The sequence below is a fragment of the Sinocyclocheilus rhinocerous genome, unplaced genomic scaffold (assembly GCF_001515625.1).
Source record: "Sinocyclocheilus rhinocerous isolate Xijiao unplaced genomic scaffold, SAMN03320098_v1.1 scaffold2423, whole genome shotgun sequence".
In the NCBI taxonomy this organism is placed as follows: Eukaryota; Metazoa; Chordata; class Actinopteri; order Cypriniformes; family Cyprinidae; genus Sinocyclocheilus; species Sinocyclocheilus rhinocerous.
In genome coordinates this window covers 753895-774017 of record NW_015634501.1, presented here as the reverse complement: position 1 = coordinate 774017, position 20123 = coordinate 753895, and the positions used below count along the sequence as shown (strand labels likewise).

At 37.0% G+C, this 20123-nt stretch overlaps 1 protein-coding gene across 3 annotated transcripts; it reads right to left on the bottom strand.

The window, feature by feature from the left end:
* Positions 1–3858: 3858 nt before the first annotated feature.
* Positions 3859–18265, bottom strand: LOC107745724 (transcription factor E2F3-like). 3 transcript variants are annotated; one of them, XM_016559670.1, is made up of 8 exons: positions 17812–18265; positions 15673–15775; positions 15298–15517; positions 15004–15171; positions 14769–14883; positions 8893–9031; positions 8511–8805; positions 3859–3958 (listed from the first exon to the last, which is right to left on the bottom strand). In XM_016559670.1, exons 1-7 carry the CDS (start codon positions 18157–18159, stop codon positions 8519–8521), a joined length of 1380 nt encoding a protein of 459 aa, XP_016415156.1. In that variant the 5' UTR covers positions 18160–18265; the 3' UTR covers positions 3859–3958; positions 8511–8518. The 3 variants fall into 3 exon arrangements, with proteins under 3 accessions (XP_016415156.1, XP_016415155.1, XP_016415154.1); XM_016559669.1 differs by lacking the exon at positions 3859–3958 and adding an exon at positions 7602–7726; XM_016559668.1 differs by lacking the exon at positions 3859–3958 and having other exon boundaries at positions 7602–8805.
* Positions 18266–20123: the final 1858 nt, after the last annotated feature.

Here is a 20123-nt window from a genome sequence, read left to right as displayed (position 1 = left end):
GGCAACACTCATCATAGCCTGGCCTAATTTTTCATCCTTACGAAAAGTATGACAGAACATCTACACATGCAAAACGCGACTTGATTGGGAACAGCTTGCACATCCCCATCCTGACAGCATGCAAATGTATTCTCTGGGTCATAATGATACTTTCCTTAATGAAATTAATTGCAATTAGAGGCTGCTTTCTCCCTGCACAAGGACGAAGGCAATTAAGGTCTGTTCTACACTGGTTTCAAACAAAAAGCTGCATATTACCTGCCATTCATTTTCACTTAAATGTAGGCCTAATGTCTGGCGGTTCGTGACATATCCTCGGATAAACTCTAGCGCCAGTGCATTGCCATTGCGATTTACCTATGATGACTTTACAGCTGAGAGCGGCATTTCACTCGTTGGATGCGTCAGCGTCACGTTTGCAGATGGCCGTTCTATGAACCTCCCCTGCTAATGTAATGAATGCATCTGCTTCTTTTCTGAGTGAGATTGATCACGCTGATGAAGGCAACACTCATCATAGCCTGGCCTAATTTTTCATCCTTACGAAAAGTATGACAGAACATCTACACATGCAAAACGCGACTTGATTGGGAACAGCTTGCACATCCCCATCCTGACAGCATGCAAATGTATTCTCTGGGTCATAATGATACTTTCCTTAATGAAATTAATTGCAATTAGAGGCTGCTTTCTCCCTGCACAAGGACGAAGGCAATTAAGGTCACCTAGCAGAGCAACCTCGGTTAAGCAGCTTCCATGCAAATGAGATGCAAACCGAAAACTAGTTAATTTGGCCTCTTGACATTACCAACAGGCTTTGGGGGGCAACTATATGCAAATGGTATGCAAATGACCACACCAGGGACCACTTCCAGAACCTACTGCTCCGTCCTGACACAGTATCTGCGGTTCGCAGGTGGGGTATAGCGAGGAAGTTCAGGTGCCTCTGTCTGTGATGGTGCAACTGGAGCGTTATGCAGACAACAGCTGGTCTGTCACTTCTTACAGGAAGGTGTTACCTTCAACAAATATTACATTAATTTCGTATTAACACCATATGAAATGGACTGAGTTTGTCACTAGTCAGTAGCAGCCATGTGCTGTTCCAACATTACAAACTGGCCTCTCACCAGGCCAGGGCTGCATATCTGCGGCAAGCCAATTTAAAGTGGCTGTCACTGGCTAGTATAATTTGACTAGTATAATTTCTCTTGTGGGAAGGATTGTGCCAATAAAAGCATTCAGTACAAAATTATGATTCTATTTCAGGATATGTCACAGGAATAGTTCACCCAAAAATGAAAATTTGCTGATATCCTACTCCCCCTCAGTCAATTCAAGATGTAAACGAGTTTGTTTCTTCATCAGAACAGATTTGGACAAATTTAAGATTTAACATCACTTGCTCTGCAGTGAATGGGTGCCGTCAGAATGAGATTCCAAACAGCTGATAAAACATCTCAATAATCTACAAGTGATCCACACCACTCCAGTCCATCAGTTAACATCTTGTGTTAAAAGCTGCGTGTTTGTAACAAACAAAGCCATCGTTATGGTGTTTTAACTGTAAACTGTTGCTTATGGACAAAATACTGGTCCATAATAAATGCTTCTAAACTCATCTACATCTAGGATGGACTAAGGGTAAGTAAAATTTTTCATTTTTGCGTGAACTATTCATTATCATGTTTATTTTACGTGTTATTTAAATTATTTTCTAATGTTCAGTTCACCCAAAAAATTTAAATTCTGTCAAGGAACAAGGGAGATATTTTGAAAAATATCTTCGCATTTTTGTGTCTACTCAATAAAAATCAGTGGGATGCAATGATGTTTAAACCCCAGTGTTCTTTAAAATATCTTTAGTGTACCACAGAAGTAAATCATATAGGCTTCAAACAATGACAGAATGTCAGAATTTTCATTTTTGAGTTAATTATGCCTTCAAGGTTGCTATCCGGTTGTTAAATGCAATTTGTGTCTTTCTTTCACCGTCTCTGGGTTTGTTTTGCCCACCAGACAAAAATCTTAAGTCTGATTATTTAGATACGGATATTACACACTCCTCCTCAAAAAGCCACATGATCTATTAAGATTTATTTTTCCTTTATATCCTATTTTTCCAATAATCTGTTACTTGGATGTATGCCACAATACAGAAGAAAACAAAAGATCACAAAAGGTCACCGTTTCCATTACATTGCAACTTAAAGTTACACAAATAAAACGTATGCAGCAAATACGATAGGTGAATCATGGTATTGTCGTGTAGCATGAGTATGTATTATGCTATATCCTGTAGAGCCATCAAAAAGAGTGCTATCTACTACACAAACAGTACATTCACTCCTCATGAGAATTCCTTCTTTTATTCCCATCTGGAAACTAAACCATCTGGATCAATCACACATTCTCCCTGACAACAGACAATTCTGTCTGATTAATTATCCATCACTGAACTGCCTGCATTGTGAATGTATGGTTCGTATATACAGTGGGTACGGAAAGTATTCAGACCCCCTTAAATTTGCAAAAATGTCAACAATTCTGTGTTTTTCTGTCAATATGGGGTGCTGTGTGTACATTGAGGAAAAAAAATTAACTTAAATGATTTTAGCAAATGGCTGCAATATAACAAAGAGTGAAAAATTTAAGGGGGTCTGAATACTTTCCGTACCCACTGTACATATCAAACACATAAATAATTAAACAATCTTATGTAAGTTCAATAGGCAAACAGAGGCAATCTGGGGGAAAGACACGTGTCCTGACATCCGTATCAATCAAATTCCTGTGTCAACCAAACAGCCTTATAAAATCCCTTGTGAAAAGAAGTACGCTTAGTTCTATTTAATGTGTACTTGTAGTGTACTTCAGATCTTAATATTAATTAAAAGGCTAAGTGCGCTTCAAGTAAACACTTTCATGACTATATTTCTTACGTATACATTTAAGTGTAATAATGTAATATGTCAAATTAAATAATTGTTTTAATATTTTAAACAAGTTCACTTAATTGATTACAATTTTAACTGTAATGCAATTTTCAACATTTAAAGTTAATATATATTTTAAATGTACTAAAGTGCAACTTGTTCATTACAAATGTGTAATTACAAATATACTTAAATACATGATACCAAGTTTCAATAGAAATTACATTCAAGTCCATTTTAGTTTACCATAAATGCTCATCGGTACATCCACCAGACAATGGAAACAAGACAAAATATTTGCAATACATTAAACATTTGCAAAACTATAGAAACATACAAAATTGTGCTTACGTCCTACTTAAGTGGGTCCAAAAAATAAATTAATTAATAAAAAAAAAAACAATATCATGTTCAGTTACATGAATTTCATATAAATATAAACTAAAATACAATTTTACAATTAACACACAATTAAGTGTCAGAAAACATTGCATTCAGTTCACACTTTTGCATATTAAGCATGTTTTTTTCAGTATACACAACATAAGGCCTGTGTATGTCTATGCAAATAACTGCAGACAACTATTTCCTAAAAATTAAACCAAACCAAGGCATAAAAATTTATAAATGTAAAGTCGGCAACACCAAAGCTCCAAAAGCATCAAAAATGTATTTAAACAATTTTCGCATAGCGTGTTATGTTTCAGACCGTCTGATGAAGAGCCTGCGTGCTCGAAACGTAACACGCTATGCGAAAAAATTAAATACATTTTTGATACTTTTGGAGCTTTGGTGTTGCCGACTTTACATTTATAAATTTTTCTACTTGTTTTTTTTTTAGTCGAGCACCCATTTGCTTTTGCTTGCTCTTTGACAAAACCACGGCATGCCATTTATTTTAAATGATGCTAAACACGTAGGATAATATTTTGTGTGGTCATTCAGTCAGTAGTCCGAAGCAGCAGCTGTCCAGCTACTAATGTAGTCCACAAATGAGGCATCTGGGTTTAAATCTCAAACATCTGTGAATGAAGCAAAAGAAAAAGACACATTTCCAGCTGGGTAACCATTCTAATTTTCCTAAGAGACAAATGCTAAAAAAAGCATGATATAAATTATAATTTCAATGAAACTTGCAAACAAGATGTAAGAATCAAAAAATAGCACAATATATCAATAGCAGTTAGTTTCACTAGCATCCTGTCATAACTATCACTCAGCTAATGCTGAAAAGCAATTCTAATGTGATAAAAATTATAATTTCAATCAAACTTGCAAACAAGAAGAAGCAAAAAATAGCACAGTATATCAATAGTAGTTAGTTTCACTAGCATCCTGTCATTCAGTTGCCTTGGTATCCGTTACTACACTTCTTCGCACATACAGACCACATGACTGCTTTTCATGGCGTGCAAACATCTCTTCCTGACCTAGGAATATGAATACAAATCAATCTGTATAAGACCACCTACGCAGATGGATTTCAAACAGATGCATATGGTTTTTTATGATGCTTTACAGCATTACGTTATCCTTGTTTATAGTGTCCACAGACCTCTGACCATTGCTGCAAACACAGTGTGGCAAAAAAAATAAATAAATAAAAAAAAACAAAAAAAAAAAGGATCCAGTTGAGCAGTCAGACTCACTACTGAAACTCTGAAACAGAAAGCAGAGGGAATGAAGAGCAGCCCGCTTCTGATTGGCCACATAGGTTGCGGCGAATGGCAGCGTAGCGTAGCCCTCATCCAATCAATATCCATCAAAACACGCCATTTGCTTTTATGAATGAGGAGCAGCGTATGCTGTGCATATGCGCACGTGTATGAAGCGTGTACGCTCCAGCTTTACTGTAGCACTTATACACGTTTAGAGGAATGAATGACATGCTCCAGAACATAAAACCATCGTTTGTGGCAGTTCAGCCGGGTGTTGTGGCTGTATGAGCACTTGGGCTAAAATAAAGTGCGCTTTGCAACTGTCTGGCTTGAAATTTCCCACCGGACAACTGCAGCAGCTGAATGAAGCATTAATCAAGGGCACACAAATATCAGTTTTCACATAACCAATGAGAACAGCTGCAGCCATTTGTTTTAACTGCTGGATGGATGCTATAATTTGAATAACTGATCAAATCTGTGACTTTCCATGAACCTAGTGTCTGGCGAGCAAAACTGGGGAATTAGGTTAAGTGTGTCTGGGCCCTCTTTGGTGTCTCAACAGTGCCCCCTACAGGCGGATGAGAGGGGCGCCACTCAAAACAAATTACATCATAGATTGCCTGCCCATTCACTGCTGCTTCTTGCAGACAAAGAGAAGACCGATTTAAAGCGGAGACACATTAGTCTAAACGTGGTGAGATAAGGGACGTCTGTAGAAGAACGTGTCCGTCTGTGCGTTCTGATGATGCTGGCTGCGCTGATGGCCATGGGACTCACAAAAATAATATGAAATTAAACATTTACTCCCCAGGGCTGCAATGATGTGAAATGTCTTTAAATGGTTTTGAAATTATGATAATGCATTTCATTTTGCAACAAAGCACTGAAGGAAGCAATGTAAAGTAAATATGCAAGCCAAAAAATATATATATGTGCTCATTGGGTTTTGAAAGAAGCAGTGTAAGATCTATATTAAATGGCACTGCATTGATTTTGAGTGCAACATTGTCAAGATTATTGTTGAGACGTGCTTCTTTCAAATGAAGAACATGCCATCTAATGGCAAGTGAGGGGAAGACAGGCATCACAGGATGCATCAGATTAAAACAGAATTAGAAAAATATATTTACTACAAATTTAGTATATATTCACTACTAGTAAATTAGTAGTGAATATATTCTAATCAGAGAACAACAAAAACTACTGATCAAGACGTAAATAAAAAAAAAAGACAGGCCATCTAATGGCAAGTGAGGGGAAGACAGGCATCACAGGATGCATCAGATTCATCCAACAGCACATTCAATATTTATTCTAATATTTAATATGTTATTTGAAAATTTAGAAGTTCCCCAGTGATTCTGCTTACTCCTAATATGGGTCACTAGAATTTTTCTCTCATGGCCTTATGACATTTTCTTTTCATTTCAGTTAATACCAAACATCTCGATTCATAAGTCTAATTTCTTGTTAACATCATAAAAATTAAAGTGGCACAGTATATATCCTAATGGCAAAACTGGTCAAACTATAGGCAACAACATCTTGTTCTTTTTTTATAAATTTTTTTTTGGTAACACTGAGGATAGGGCTGGACAATTCAATATCAATATGTATTGCGATATAATTTCTCAATAACGGTGATATGATTTTTAAACACATTTCATACATAGGTAAATTTTCAGCATCATTCCTCCAGTCTTCAGTGTCACATGATCCTTCTAATCATTCTAATATGCTGATTTGCTGATTATCAATATTTAAAACAGTTGAGTACATTTTTTTTTCCGGATTATTTGATGAATAGAACGATCCAAAGATTAGCATTTATCTGAAATAAAAAGCTTTTGTAACATTATTCACTATTCCATTCAGTATAATTTTTATTATTTTTTTGGGAAAGAAATTATAGAAATTAATACTTTTATTTAGCAAGGATGCTTAAAATTGATCAAAAGTGATGATAAAGGCATTTATAATGTTACAAAAGATTTCTATTTCAGATAAATAGTGTTCATACCGATATCGGAATTATATCGTATCGACCGAAAGTAAGAAATATCGTGATATCAATTTTGGCCATATCGTCCAGCCCTAACTGAGGATTTGAGAAGTTTCTCACAAGAACCAATAAAGATGAATATATATAACCATCTCCTCAGAATGAAACATTCTGAATGATTGATGTGTAGCATGACCAAAGAACTTACATAGAACTGGTTATATAAACTGAAATCATTGCTTAAGTGATACAATATTACACAAGAGCAGCAGGGCAGAATATGCAGAAATTCATAACTTTATTAAAAACAATTTGCAAACAATTGATGCGCAGTTTACAATCCACATACAACTTCACATATTCGCACACATTGGCACACAAAACTGCCTCTTAATTGTTTAAAAAAAATAATAATTAAATCAAAATCTACATTTTGGAGTAAATCAAACTGCACAGTAGAATAGAATACATACTGGTGATTAATCATAACATTTTCTATGCAATATGGCTGCATACATGACTAACACCCTCATTCCAATGCAGAATCAAGAGAACTAGTGAGCATTAGCACTAATTCAAAATTCTGTACCATAATTTACTTTAACCACAGCAAAAACTGCAATAAGTTACTTCACATTTGAAGTATTAAACAAATGAACTCTCCTAAAAAGGTTACAGAAAATACAACTAAAGTAACGGATCGGCAGTCTAATTTGCAGGAATAAGGATAGAAGAAAAAGTATCAGAACAGTGGCCTGTTTACAAGCATGTAATGAGGCTTTTCCAGAAGATGTGAAAAAATAAAAATAGAAAATACAACTAAAGTAACGGATCGGCAGTCTAATTTGCAGGAATAAGGATAGAAAAAGTATTAGAACAGTGGCCTGTTTACAAGCATGTAATGAGGCTTTTCCAGAAGATGTGAAAAAATAAAAATTAATTTATTGGAATGGACAAAGAAAAAGAGGAGAAATAATGCTGGTTAATTAAAGCTACAAAAAATAAAGCTACTGAAAAACCTACAATTCTCCATGGGACACTAAATGTTTCATAATCATGTGGCGATTTACGCCACAGATGTCCATGATGGCTTAAGTAAGACTTCAGTCTTCAGTGCAATCCAGATACTGAAATACATTCAACATTAAGGGGGACTAGATTAGGGTCATATCCAAAGTTCACTTTCCAATCTAAAGTTTAAAAAATGAGCCAAAACTGTAGTACTGGAACTCGCAGAATCATTACATTGTTGTTTACACAAAGAAATCACACCGAAATGCAACAACATTTCTTTGCACAAAATCATTTGGTAACAAAAGGCATAAGACACTGTAGCTCAGAAAAACAGATTTGATTTTACCCAGAGATCACTAGATCACACAAAGCACTCGCTCCTTGATCTGTGCCCTGAGATGCTGAACACTGGCAAAAAGCAGACTAAATGAAGGAGCACCAAATGCACTTTGGATCATTCAATAAAGAAACAACTCGCTGATCTTCTGTGATACTTAGCTAGCCTATGATGCGGAGATGTTTCTTTTTCCCCAAGAAAGCAAGCAAGAGATTCACAAATGGACAGAAACGTCCACATTGAGAGCAGAGAAATACTCCATTTTGAAAACCAATATGACAAAGTTCATAGACAAATCACACAGCTCATGCAATTCACCACACTAAAAATAACTTTAAAAGGACATTTTTTAGGATACAGAAACCCATCTGTACAGTATCAGACAACAGAAACCTTGGATCCCGTAGCAGTGAGATCCATGCGTAAACGGTCAATGTCAAATGCGACAAGGACAACTCTAGAATTCATGAAGTTCAGTCTGTAGTTCATCCACATAGTTATGCCCACCAATCTCGCCAATCCAGATTTCATTCAGGAGCTAAGCAGCACCATCAACTAACCTGATCGCTCATATCCTGAGCAGGTCATCCAGTGCTAGCGTGTCCAGGTCACAGGAGTCAAACAGATCGCTTATGCCCTGCTCATCACCCAATCCCAGCATGTATTCATCACTGAGAAGAGCAGGGGACAGCGGCACGAAGGGGATGGACTCCTCCGGCTGCTGGAGAATGGAAGACAAGGAGGAACTGAGGGGTGACATGGGGGCACTTTCAGTCAGGGGCCCATAACCGTTGACGCCACCGTTTGAGCTGCCGTTCATCTTCACACCATCAGCCATTCCATCTGTAGCAGCTTCTGAAATGAAGAACAGGAAAAAAAAATACTTGAAAGGATGAAATTTATTGGAAGAACCAAGGTATTGCTTGCTGTAGAAGTTCTTGCCTTGGGAGACTTTGAGAAACTTAGGGTGATTTCCATTCACATCAAGGCCATTTTGCAGCAGGCTCCCGGAGTCACCACCGTCCGTACAGAGGAAAACATCAATGGGACCCTTGGAGCTACTCAGGTGGACCTGTAGACTCTGAATGGACATTAAAAAGGAGTTTAAATACATGGAACAAATACAAATCATTTTCACTTAAATGAGCTGCCTCTACTAGATCCAAAGTAACTATTAGGGCTGAACGATTAATTGCATTTGCGATAATATCGCGATATGAAAAAACACGATTTTTCAATCGCAGAGGCTGCGATTACACTCGGTCACGTGACACGCGAGAGTAAAGAGGTTCCCATCAGCAGAAAAAGAAAAGAAATAAAACCGTAAACAGCCAAAGGACGTAACTTAGAATGGGAGATGGATCGGTTTGTGAAAGGGAAGAGAAAAGCCATAGATGAAGTCGCACAGACCCAGGCAGGTGCTGGTCATTTAAAAGCTAAATGCAGAAAATATGACGAGGCATATCGTGCTCTCGGCTTCACTCACCGCGTCTATACCGGACACGACAGTTGTCGTGTTGCACCGCAACAGCACTACACTGGACGTGATAAAGTGACCGTTGCAAATCATTTTAACTTTATGTCAGTACGTCATAAATAGAACAAGGCATCAGTTTAATGTCGGGGTTTTGTCGTGTCGCATCCAGTGTACACAGCATCACTGATTATAGTCATTCATATCAATTCATGAATCACCTAATTTCATCGTAACATATAGGCCTGGCCAACAGAAAAGAACATTTATGTTTAATCTAATATTGTGTTGGTCATACTACACAATTATTTATAGCTTGTCTTTGTTGAATAATACAGAACATAAAGAGCTCTAAAAAATAATTGCATATGAAAATCGCAATCGCAATATTGGTTAAAAAAAACAAAACAAACAAAAAAAAACAATTAGATTTTCCAAAATCATTCAGCCCTAGTAACTATTAGACCCCATTTACACCAAGCGTATTGAGAAGCATTTTGGTCAACCCGAGCACAAGTAGACAAGTGAGACGCATTCCCATTTACAATCGCTTTTGGTCTCTTCTGTCCACTTTCAGTCACTTCTGTCTTGATTTCTTTGAGGGTAGGGTTGTGCGCATTTTACATTTACTTTCAAATTAGCTGCAATTCGGCGTAAAGTAACTGTTCGTTTTCAGTTCATTTGAGTTTTCCCTCTTTTCTTTGCTATCCTTCACTTTTAAATAGCTTAAAACCGCAGTGCGCATTTTACATTCACTTTCAATACAATTCAAGCAACAAAATACAATGTCAAACTCACTTAGCCTAAATATAAACCAGAACTTTTATTATTACAAATAACAATACACCATGCTATATAGGCCAGGGGTGCCCAACCCTGGTCCTGGAGATCTACCTTCCTGCAGAGTTCAGTTCCAACCCTTTAAAATTAAAAAGTTTATTAATTTTGCTAAACAAGAAAAAACATACCGTGATTTATCGTGTCTAAGTTAGGGCTGGACAATAATTCAATATCAATATATATCGCGATATATATTTTTTCAATAACGGTGATATGATTTTTAAACACATTTCCGATATTTCGATATTACCGGTGTTTCTCAGTCATGCATTGATTTATTTGTGGCGGCTGACTTCCTTGAATAAACATGAGCACTGCACGTTTCAAAATCAAAATGTGGCACGGGTGTTTTATATGAATGTATCTTTGAAGGGAACCGACTGTCTTCAGAAAAGTTTTGATGGCATTTTCATCTGAAAAAGCAGCGTTCAAGAGCGGAGCGCTGTTTTGTGTACAGCCGTTACCGGGGAAACCGCTCTAAAGAGCCTCCTGCTGGCAGAGAATTAGCTCGTCTCCAGTAACATGTTTTTGTTGTTGCTCACTCGGTTTCCATTTTCTGCAGAAACTGAGCATTTTTCATATTCTGTATCCTGGCTGAAGCACTTTTCTTTCAATCTATAAGAATAATCAGCCTACGTTATAGTTTAAATTTAAAGATATTAATATTAAGGTGAGCCTGAGAGTCTTATATTTATTTGACAGTGATTTCACATTTCTTGTTTGTATGAAGGCTAAATACAAGTAAAAGGTGAACATTAATTTATTTGTGCCGTTTTTTTTCTAAAATATTAGATATACTAGTCAAAAGTTTTTGAACAGTAAAATTTTTCATGTTTTTAAGGAAGCCTGCATTTATTTGATCCAAAATACAGCAAAAGCAGTAATGTTGTTATATATTTTTATCATTTAAAATACCTGCTTTGTATTTGAATATATTTTAAAATGTAATTTATTCCAGTGATGCAAAGCTGAATTTTCAGTATCATTACTCCAGTCTTCAGTGTCACGTGATCCTTCAGAAATCATTCTAATATTCTGATTTGCTGTTCAAGAAACATTATTATCAATATTTAAAACAGTTGAGTAAATCTCGATGCATAGCCAACGAGCGCGCTTGAGAAACAGTTTAGAGAGGAGAAATCAATCTACATATAAAATATTGGTCACAGATTATTAGTCACTTTCTAAATAATAAAAGTATAGCGCATCCACTAGTAATTACATCTAAATGAATCGGTTTTTACCGATGCAAATATGTTAGAAACGATGCATCGCGATGTAAATGACAACTTGTATCCGATGCACTTTTTAAACCGATGCATCGCATCGTTAACTTTTTATGCCAATGCACCGAGCGAATCGGGGAATCTTCCCATCCCTAGTGTGTGTGTGTGTGTGTGCGCATGCATGCATGCATGCATGCATGCATGCATGCATGTATATATATATATATATAATGGGAAAGAAATTATAGAAATTAATACTTTTATTTAGCAAGTATGCTTTAAATTTATCAAAAGTGATGATAAAGACATTTATAATGTTACAAAGGATTTCTATTTCAGATAAATGCTGTTCTTCTGAACTTTCTATTCATCAAAGAAACCTGAAAAAAAAAATCTACTCTGCTGTTTTCAACATAATAATGAATGTTTTTGAGCAGCAAACCAGAATATTAGAATGATTTCTAAAGGATAATTTGATTGGAGTAATGTTAAAATTTAGCTTTGAAACCACAGGAAAAAATTACATTTTAAAATGTATTCGAATAGATAACAGTTATTTTAAATAGTAAAAAAAAATTTTTCAAAATACCCCACAGATCATTTATTATATAATTTTGAAAATGCCTATTTTGAGTGGAAGCAGAAACACGCTTACCAAAACAAAGTTACTGGGTTAATCTTTTTCACGTTTCCTTGATTGATAGATGCACCTGATTATAGCACTTAAAACCTGGAAGACTCAGATTTTCATAATATGTCACCTTTAACAATCTTACCGTTCAAAAACTTGACTGGTAGTGTAGTTTTATAGGAGGTTTCAGAGACTTGGCAAATTTATTTTTCAAAAGTTTGTAGGTACAGACATCTGTTGTGGGAGTTCTTGGCAGTTTTTCTGAGGCTTTTGTTCATATCGATATCGGAATTATATCGTATCGACCGAAATTAAGAAATATACTGTGATATAAATTTTGGTCATATCGTCCAGCCTTAGTCAAAGTATTTGCTATTGTTTTCACAGGAAGTCTGCCAGCTGCGCTACAGCAAGCTATGGAAATGATAGTTTAGAAGCAGTTAGTAGTATTGGTGTAAACTAGTGGCTTACACTAACTACTACACCGGGTGCGAACGGCGCGACACGTTGCGTTAAAGTACACAGAACCTAATTATAATCAGTCGTTATGTATCTGAGCGCGAGCGCTACATAAACGGATGCCGCACTCCACGTGCTACCGACAAGTTGACAATCGGATATAGAAAGTGCGCTTTGATGCATCCAGTGTAGAGACGGCGTTAGGATGTGGCAGACCATTTTCTTTTGCAAGCTTTGAATAAACTCTTGAAATTTGGCATTCAAACCAACCGCAGCCAAACTGCAAACAAAAAGCATTCATATACATTTTTCTAAAAAAGAAAAAGCATGTGCTTTAACGTGTCTAAATGTTTGCTATTGTTTTCATTGGAAGTCTGGCAGCTGCGTTACAGAAAGCTATGGAAATGATAGTTAAGAAACGGTAGTATTCGTGTAAACTAGCGCCTTACCCTAACTAACACTACTACACCGGATGCGAACGTTGCGACACGTTGCGTCAAAGCACACAGATCCTGATTATAATCAGTGGTTCAGTATCTGAGCGCGAGCGCTACATAAACGGATGCCGCACTCCACGCGCTACCGACAAGTTGACAATCGGATATAGAAAGTGCGCTTTGATGCATCCAGTGTAGAGACGGCGTTAGGATGTCGCAGACCATTTTCTTTTGCAAGCTTCAGCTCATACATCTTTGGTGTAAACTCGCCTTAACCAAACGCCCCTCAAAAACACTTCAGCGCCCCCCCCTTCAGAAATATTGCTTCCAGCACCCCCCGATGCTCTCCGAACCCCAAGGTGGGCATTTTGACATACTTTTGTGCATTTGACCAATCAGGAACAATCACAGGGGTTAAAGCAAAAAAAACTTTTTTCCGGGGGCGGGGCGGGGCGGGGCAGCACATGCAAAGCATGCAATGACTGTGGAAACTTTAACATTTGAAAGGATACTATGTTCTAGGACACTATGGCAAAGTTATTGCTTTCTTTATTCAAACTGCTTTTTTTTTTTTTTCCAAGAATATATGGTTGACCTGAAGAATGATAGCTATATCATACACTTGGAAAATGAAAACTACCTCACGATTTACTCACCCTCAAGCCATCCTAGACGTATGTCATATGATTTTCCACTAACTATTGTACACGCGTTCCAGCAGATGATTAGGATGTCCGGTGAGAATATGCTAGTCTCCTGAGAGCCAAGTTTTGTTTACAGCAAAGGAAAACCAGTCTCCTCTTGGCTTATATCAAAATCCAGACATTTTTCTTTACAAATCCCTGTTTTATACTTCTAATTTGTGACTGGTGTTTTGTTTTGATCTCCACTGCGCTTCTGCGTTCTTCACTTCTCACTGGAGCTTACACTATGTCATCGGCTGGAACGCCACTCTCTCTTGAACGCGTATACGAAATTGAGTCATGTGGAGCACTTTTTGTGATGGATGGATGCACTTTATTGGACTTCAAAATCTCAACAGCCATTCACTGCCATTATAAAGAGCCAGGGTCGCGTTTCCAAAAAGCATCGTAAGCCTAAATTGATCGTAGCTCCATTGGTTTCAAAGGGTCTACAATGTACTTAAGCTTACGATGCTTTTGGGAAATGCAGTCCAGGACATTTAATATAACCCTGATTGTATTTGTCTGAAAGAAAAGTCATATACAGTGGGTACGGAAAGTATTCAGACCCCCTTAAATTTTTCACTCTTTGCAGAGCAGGGGGACGCGAGGAACAGTATTAAGAACCGCTGCTTTAGAACATTGATTTTGAAACTTGTGAATCCATTAGAATCGTTAGAAGACAGAATCGCGATTCATATATGAATAGATGTTTTCGTGCAACCCTAGTTTTAACGGCATGGCAACAACTCTTCCTCTTCTCTAAAGCAGCACAACAGGGCCTCGCCCCCTTTGTTGCATGTTCCTGGGGGCGGGGTTTATCTGGGTTTGTGATGTCACAAACCTGGGAAGTAACTCGTAGTCCCTAAGAGACATTTTTGTAGGCATCAAACTGCCAGAATTTTAAAAGACGATATCTCCGCTTGCATTGAACTTTCAGCTTCGTAACTTTGCAGATATTGTTTATGCTCAAACAGCAACATTACACACCAAGTAACGTTAAAAAAAGTGAAATCGCAAATCAACCACCCCTTTAATATGCATAAACTAAAACTAAAAATTGTTTACCTCCTTTGGGTCAGGCACCTCCAACTTTGTTTCAGATGGAGCTTTAACCGCTATGACGGTTTGGTCTTTTAGGCTCTTTATTCTTCGGATGTCCTGATAGGTCACATAAGCATATGTGAGAATGGTTAAGGACAAAACATGGAATTAGTTTCATTCCTTCCAGTGCTCTCGTTTTCTGATCTTCAGTGGCCATTACACACTTGAGAAAGTACAGCTGAGTGCTAATAAAGGATATTTCTGACTGTGTATCTCCTCAGTCATCTGCTGGACGTTACGCGTGCAGGTCTGAATGAGCTCATCCAGGCGTCTCTCCTCCTGACTGAGCGCCAGCATCTCTCTGGCCAGGCTGTGACTCTGCATGGCTGGAGATGGAAGCCCACCCTCTGACGGCAAACTGGAGCCCCTGCAAACAGCAAAGAAAAAAAGTCAACTCTTAAAATTCTTTAAATCTAAACTAGGAGCTCAAATATACTAAACGTCCAAAATAATCAGCGTTGCTAAACGCAAGCCACACTTTTAAGTAACTCACAGCCATTGTATGTTGTTCTTTGACTTCTTCTTGATGAGGCGCACCCCCTCCAGCACGTTGGTGATGTCATACAGACGTCTCTTCTGGACGTTGAGCACAATGGCGGCTTTATTGAGATCCAGCACTCCATCCGAGGACTGCGCAAGCAGTTGACAGAACTTTTTAGTCAAGAATCCCAAGGATGTGTCGTATCGGGTCTTCTCCGGCGGGGTTTTGGGAGCTGAAATGTAAGAGGTCATTTAATCATTCATAACTCTGCAGCAGAATGAAGGAGGGTTGGTTGGTGATGTAATTATATGGTATAACTTAATATTAGGTGGCTCAACACGGTTATCACATCAGCAAAACCGTGGAACGACAGAATGAACTTTATACCTTTGGGGACCTTCAGTTTAAGAGCTCCTTTGCGACTCCGAAGGGTTTTAGCTGGCTCGCTGTATTGGTGGTCTGTGATGTCCAGCTCCAGTCTCCTTTTAGCCTGTTTCAAGAAAATCAAATATGAAAGGTGACCCAATCTTTCAGGGTTACTAAGATTACATATACAGTATAAGCACTACACAATTGAAATGCACAGAAAAGCTAAAAATCCAATTTTATGCAATATTTAGCTAGTCAATGTCCTCATTTTAAGAACAGATCGCGTGCATTATTCATAGAAATGTCTGAGTGGACTGAACCCAACACTTACGTTATTTGGAAAAGTTGGCAACATTATTGGGTAATAAATCACAAATTCTGCCAATATATTGTCTGTGGCCATTAAAAAGTACATTTATCAAGAGTAACACCTTGTAAGTGCCTAAAAGTGCAATTTTTTGCCAACCATTCAGGAATCATCTCTCACAAAAAGCAGCAGATATTAGTTTTACCTAATACAACACTTAAGTCAACACACTTGGAGCAGGGGGAAGCAAAATGGCAGTCCTCCATTACCAAAGCCTTAAACTCAGTGACCACTGAGAAACTTAAAGTACCACTGACCCCCCAGATAATTATAGATGCAGTCGAGATCTATTTTTTGCGTTTTGCATGTTGCAAAAACACTGCTGTCATCATAATGTGTTAAATAGGAAACACAGTTTGATGTCATAGGAAGTGCACTTTTAAAGTGCTGCAAAAATGCATACATGCATTGCAGCTTGTGTAAATGTATAGATAAAATGCATATTTTTTGTATTTGGGGTAAAAAAAAATAACTTTCTTTATATATGTTTTATCAAAAAAGTTTGATAAAATCAGATTTGCTGAATTTAAGGTCCTACGTGTCAAGTTATAACTTGCTACGTCTCTATACAAAAGAGATAATAGATTTTTGTAAACCTTCACATTTTGTAGGAGAAAAAAACACCAACAAATAGTAAGCCTAAATTTTTTTTTTTTAAAGTCTCAAAATGAGCAACTTTTTTTTTTTACATCAACATTACATTAACATTAGAATGCTCATAATTGTATATTTAGCCTCACAATTTTATGGTTTTATGATTAATATTCACAACATAATCTGAATTAATCTTGTATGACATTATTTTATTAGCTTTATTGTTATTCCCTCATTCATCCCCATCTGCTTTTCCTACCCATGTTTTTTTTTTTCACTTGCAATTCACTTCAGTTTTACATTTGTCGTTTTTAAATTGAATTCATCTAAATTTGTTAAGTCAGAAGTAGTTATAATTGCTGTATCGTTTCATGTCCTGAACCCAATAAAACAAAAGTTTGATCTCTTGATAAGCCGTTTAAGTTTGAGTAATATGAAAACCATCGACCTCACGTATGCCATATTACTTCCTAAAGAGATGCCAGTCAGGAGTTTTAGCAGTAAATAACGATAAAAACAACAGTTAGCAAAGCATTTGGCTTAGCACAGAGTCCGCGAGCTCAGAATTGACTCCATCCCCCATCCTAAGACAACAAACCAGGGCCTAGACTCCACTAATTCAAGCTTTTGCGAGTTAAGCAGACTCTTAGACTTATATTCGACCATATCTAATCGATAGTACACTTCATATTATCGATATCAGACCTATATAAAGCGATTTACAGCAGCAACCCTCGAGCTTTCGAAGAAAACTTTAAAAGGCGTGCAACTGGACAACCAACCGAGTTACAAATACTACACTATTGTTATTTTTAGTTTAAAATCAACAATGCAATAAAGCATATTGTCTCATACAGTTACAGTCGTATTGTCTAATTCAGTTAAAGCTAAATCGTAAAAACAGCAGGGACTACATTGCGGAAATATGCATGTCTGTTTGTGGTAAACAGTCGTCATGCGTCATTACGCATTTTTGGGGGACATTCAATAAAGGTCTTAATCAGTTAAGTATCTAAAACGCGCTGATTCGTTTTGCACAATAAACCTGCCTACTCCAGATACTGAATGCACATAACGCAGTTCCAGCAGTAGCCATGATGACAGCAGAAGTAAGCTAAGCGGACTTAGCCTAACGACTTAACATTTACAGGACTGAATGTACAACACTTAAACACATAATTATAGCAGACACTTACCGGTGGTCGTCCTAGTGTGGGTCGCAGTCCTGTTCCAGGTGTCGCTCCTTGTAGAGGAGTTGTGTACAAACTGTCCGCAGAAGCCTCGGGCACACAGACATTATTAGTGGACGGCGGTGTGTTTATTTGTATACGGGCTGCACTGGAATAAGCTGCACACCGTCGATCGGAAACCGCACTAAAAACACCGTGTTGTTCACCTCTAACAACCCCTGTTAACATTACTTGTCCTGGGACCGAGGAACACCCCTTTCTCATGATCCTCAGAGGCGCAGGTTCCCTTTGTCCCACTTGTGCTTTGAGGCTCGTTTTCTCTCTAATCCGAGCGAGTGGATATAAAATAATCATAAATGATGAACGCGCACAGTGTTAGGAACGCATTGCTGTAATATGAGTGAAATTGCTAAAGCCTAATACACCCGATGTAAGCGATTAAAATGCGATGCAAACTCCCTCTCGCATGAGCGAAAAATGGCTCCAGGAAGCGGACAATGAAGTAGGGGATGAGGTTTACGCGCGAAAGGTCCTCCCGCGAAACTCAGATTTCCCGGGAAATATTTGAAACGGATTTGCATACGCGAAATCATTCGCCAGCACCGTTCTGTTTTCCGCCCTCAAGTGCTGACGTGTAGGTATAGTGGAGCCAATGAAAACGCACGATGGCAGATTTTTTTTTTAATACACCCGTTTGTCCTCTAGAGGGCGTTAGATATCCGACACATTCTTAGTGCACTACATAGGCTATTTTAATGAACTGAAAAATAAATCTAACAGACGCGTAATTCTAACAGACACGTAAACGTAAACATTAAACAAAATGTACATAAATCCAAAGAAGCTCATAAAATATGTTTGAAAAAAAGCATTTGAGAGTTTTTGTTACCCACAACCAAAAGAAACAGCAAAATTAAAAACTATTTGTTAATTTCCATAATATAAACATTAAATGAAATAAAATAAATAAAACGTCAAGATATTTTAATTCAGTTCCTGGCAAGGCAGCATTTGTTGTACTAAAATTACTAAAACTAAAAGTGAGATAAGAATAATAATAAAAATTAAAAAAAACACCAAAATTACTACTAGGGTCAATATCACTGTAGGGTGCCTTTTCGCGTCCTGTACATAAATAACTAATTTGCCATGATAACTTAAAAAAATAAAAAATAAAAATGACTATGAAAGGGTGTATTAGGCTAAGTTTTTATATTCATAACAAAAGCATTACTTGGCTCTTTAGATACATTTTCTAGATTTTTTTTTTTTTAGTTTTGTGTAAGAGGATGCGTGTTATTTTGCTATGTCCCATGCACTGCTCATTAAATTTAAATGATAGTAGCATATTGTCAAATCATAAAATAAAAAAAATTTTGTTCCCCTATTAATATTTTGTTAAATAAGAGATTACTCAATTTGAGTGTATTGATAATTTGGTAATAAAAACGATATTTTTATTTAATAAAAAAAGAAGAGTTTGTCCATGTCCCTGAATGGTTGTCCACCCTGTCGTATTGGGGAATCCACCCCTTTAAGAAAAGGCCATCAACTTTAATGACAGGACAACAGATTTTTTTTTGTCTCTTCAGTGGCAGGAATTTCAACAGCTGAGGTGAGTAAGTTGGTGACTTTTCAACTGACAAATTTTCTTCGTCTGAGTTTGCTTACTTGCTTTGTCAAAGCTTAACATGTCCACCCTGTCGCCATAACATATGCCAGAAGTGATTAGAATACAGTATTTTCAAAATATTTAAGTGTAAATATACCAAATTCTCTTCAACAACCAAACTAAATATTTAGCAAGCCACCGTTTGTTGTAAGCTAATATGCTAATTGAAGCTCAAAATGTCCACCCTGTTGGCCACTTAGACTCGATAGAGTGGACATGCACATGACAGGGTGGACATAGCATTCATTTGTAGTTAATATTGCTAAAAACTAAATTGAACACATATCAGTGTGATTGAGGGTCTAATTTTATTATTATATTATTTTTTCAAAGTTGAATAAATGTTTCATTGTCATATTTTGTCATGCTTTGTGTGTTCTGCATTATGTGTCCACCCTGTCATCTTGATATTTTACAATAATATTTTAAATAATAATAATTCAATCATATCTATATAATCCAGTGTGTTCAATAGGTGTGGGGGGCAATAACATGCAAACAAAAAACTGCATCCAAATATCACAGTTTTCTCCAAATAAGAAAAAAATATACGTGTATAATTGACAAATAACCCTGTTTAGGAAAGGGACATCATACCTTTCAGAAAATATAATTTGCATCTAATTTTGCAATGAAAACGTATTTA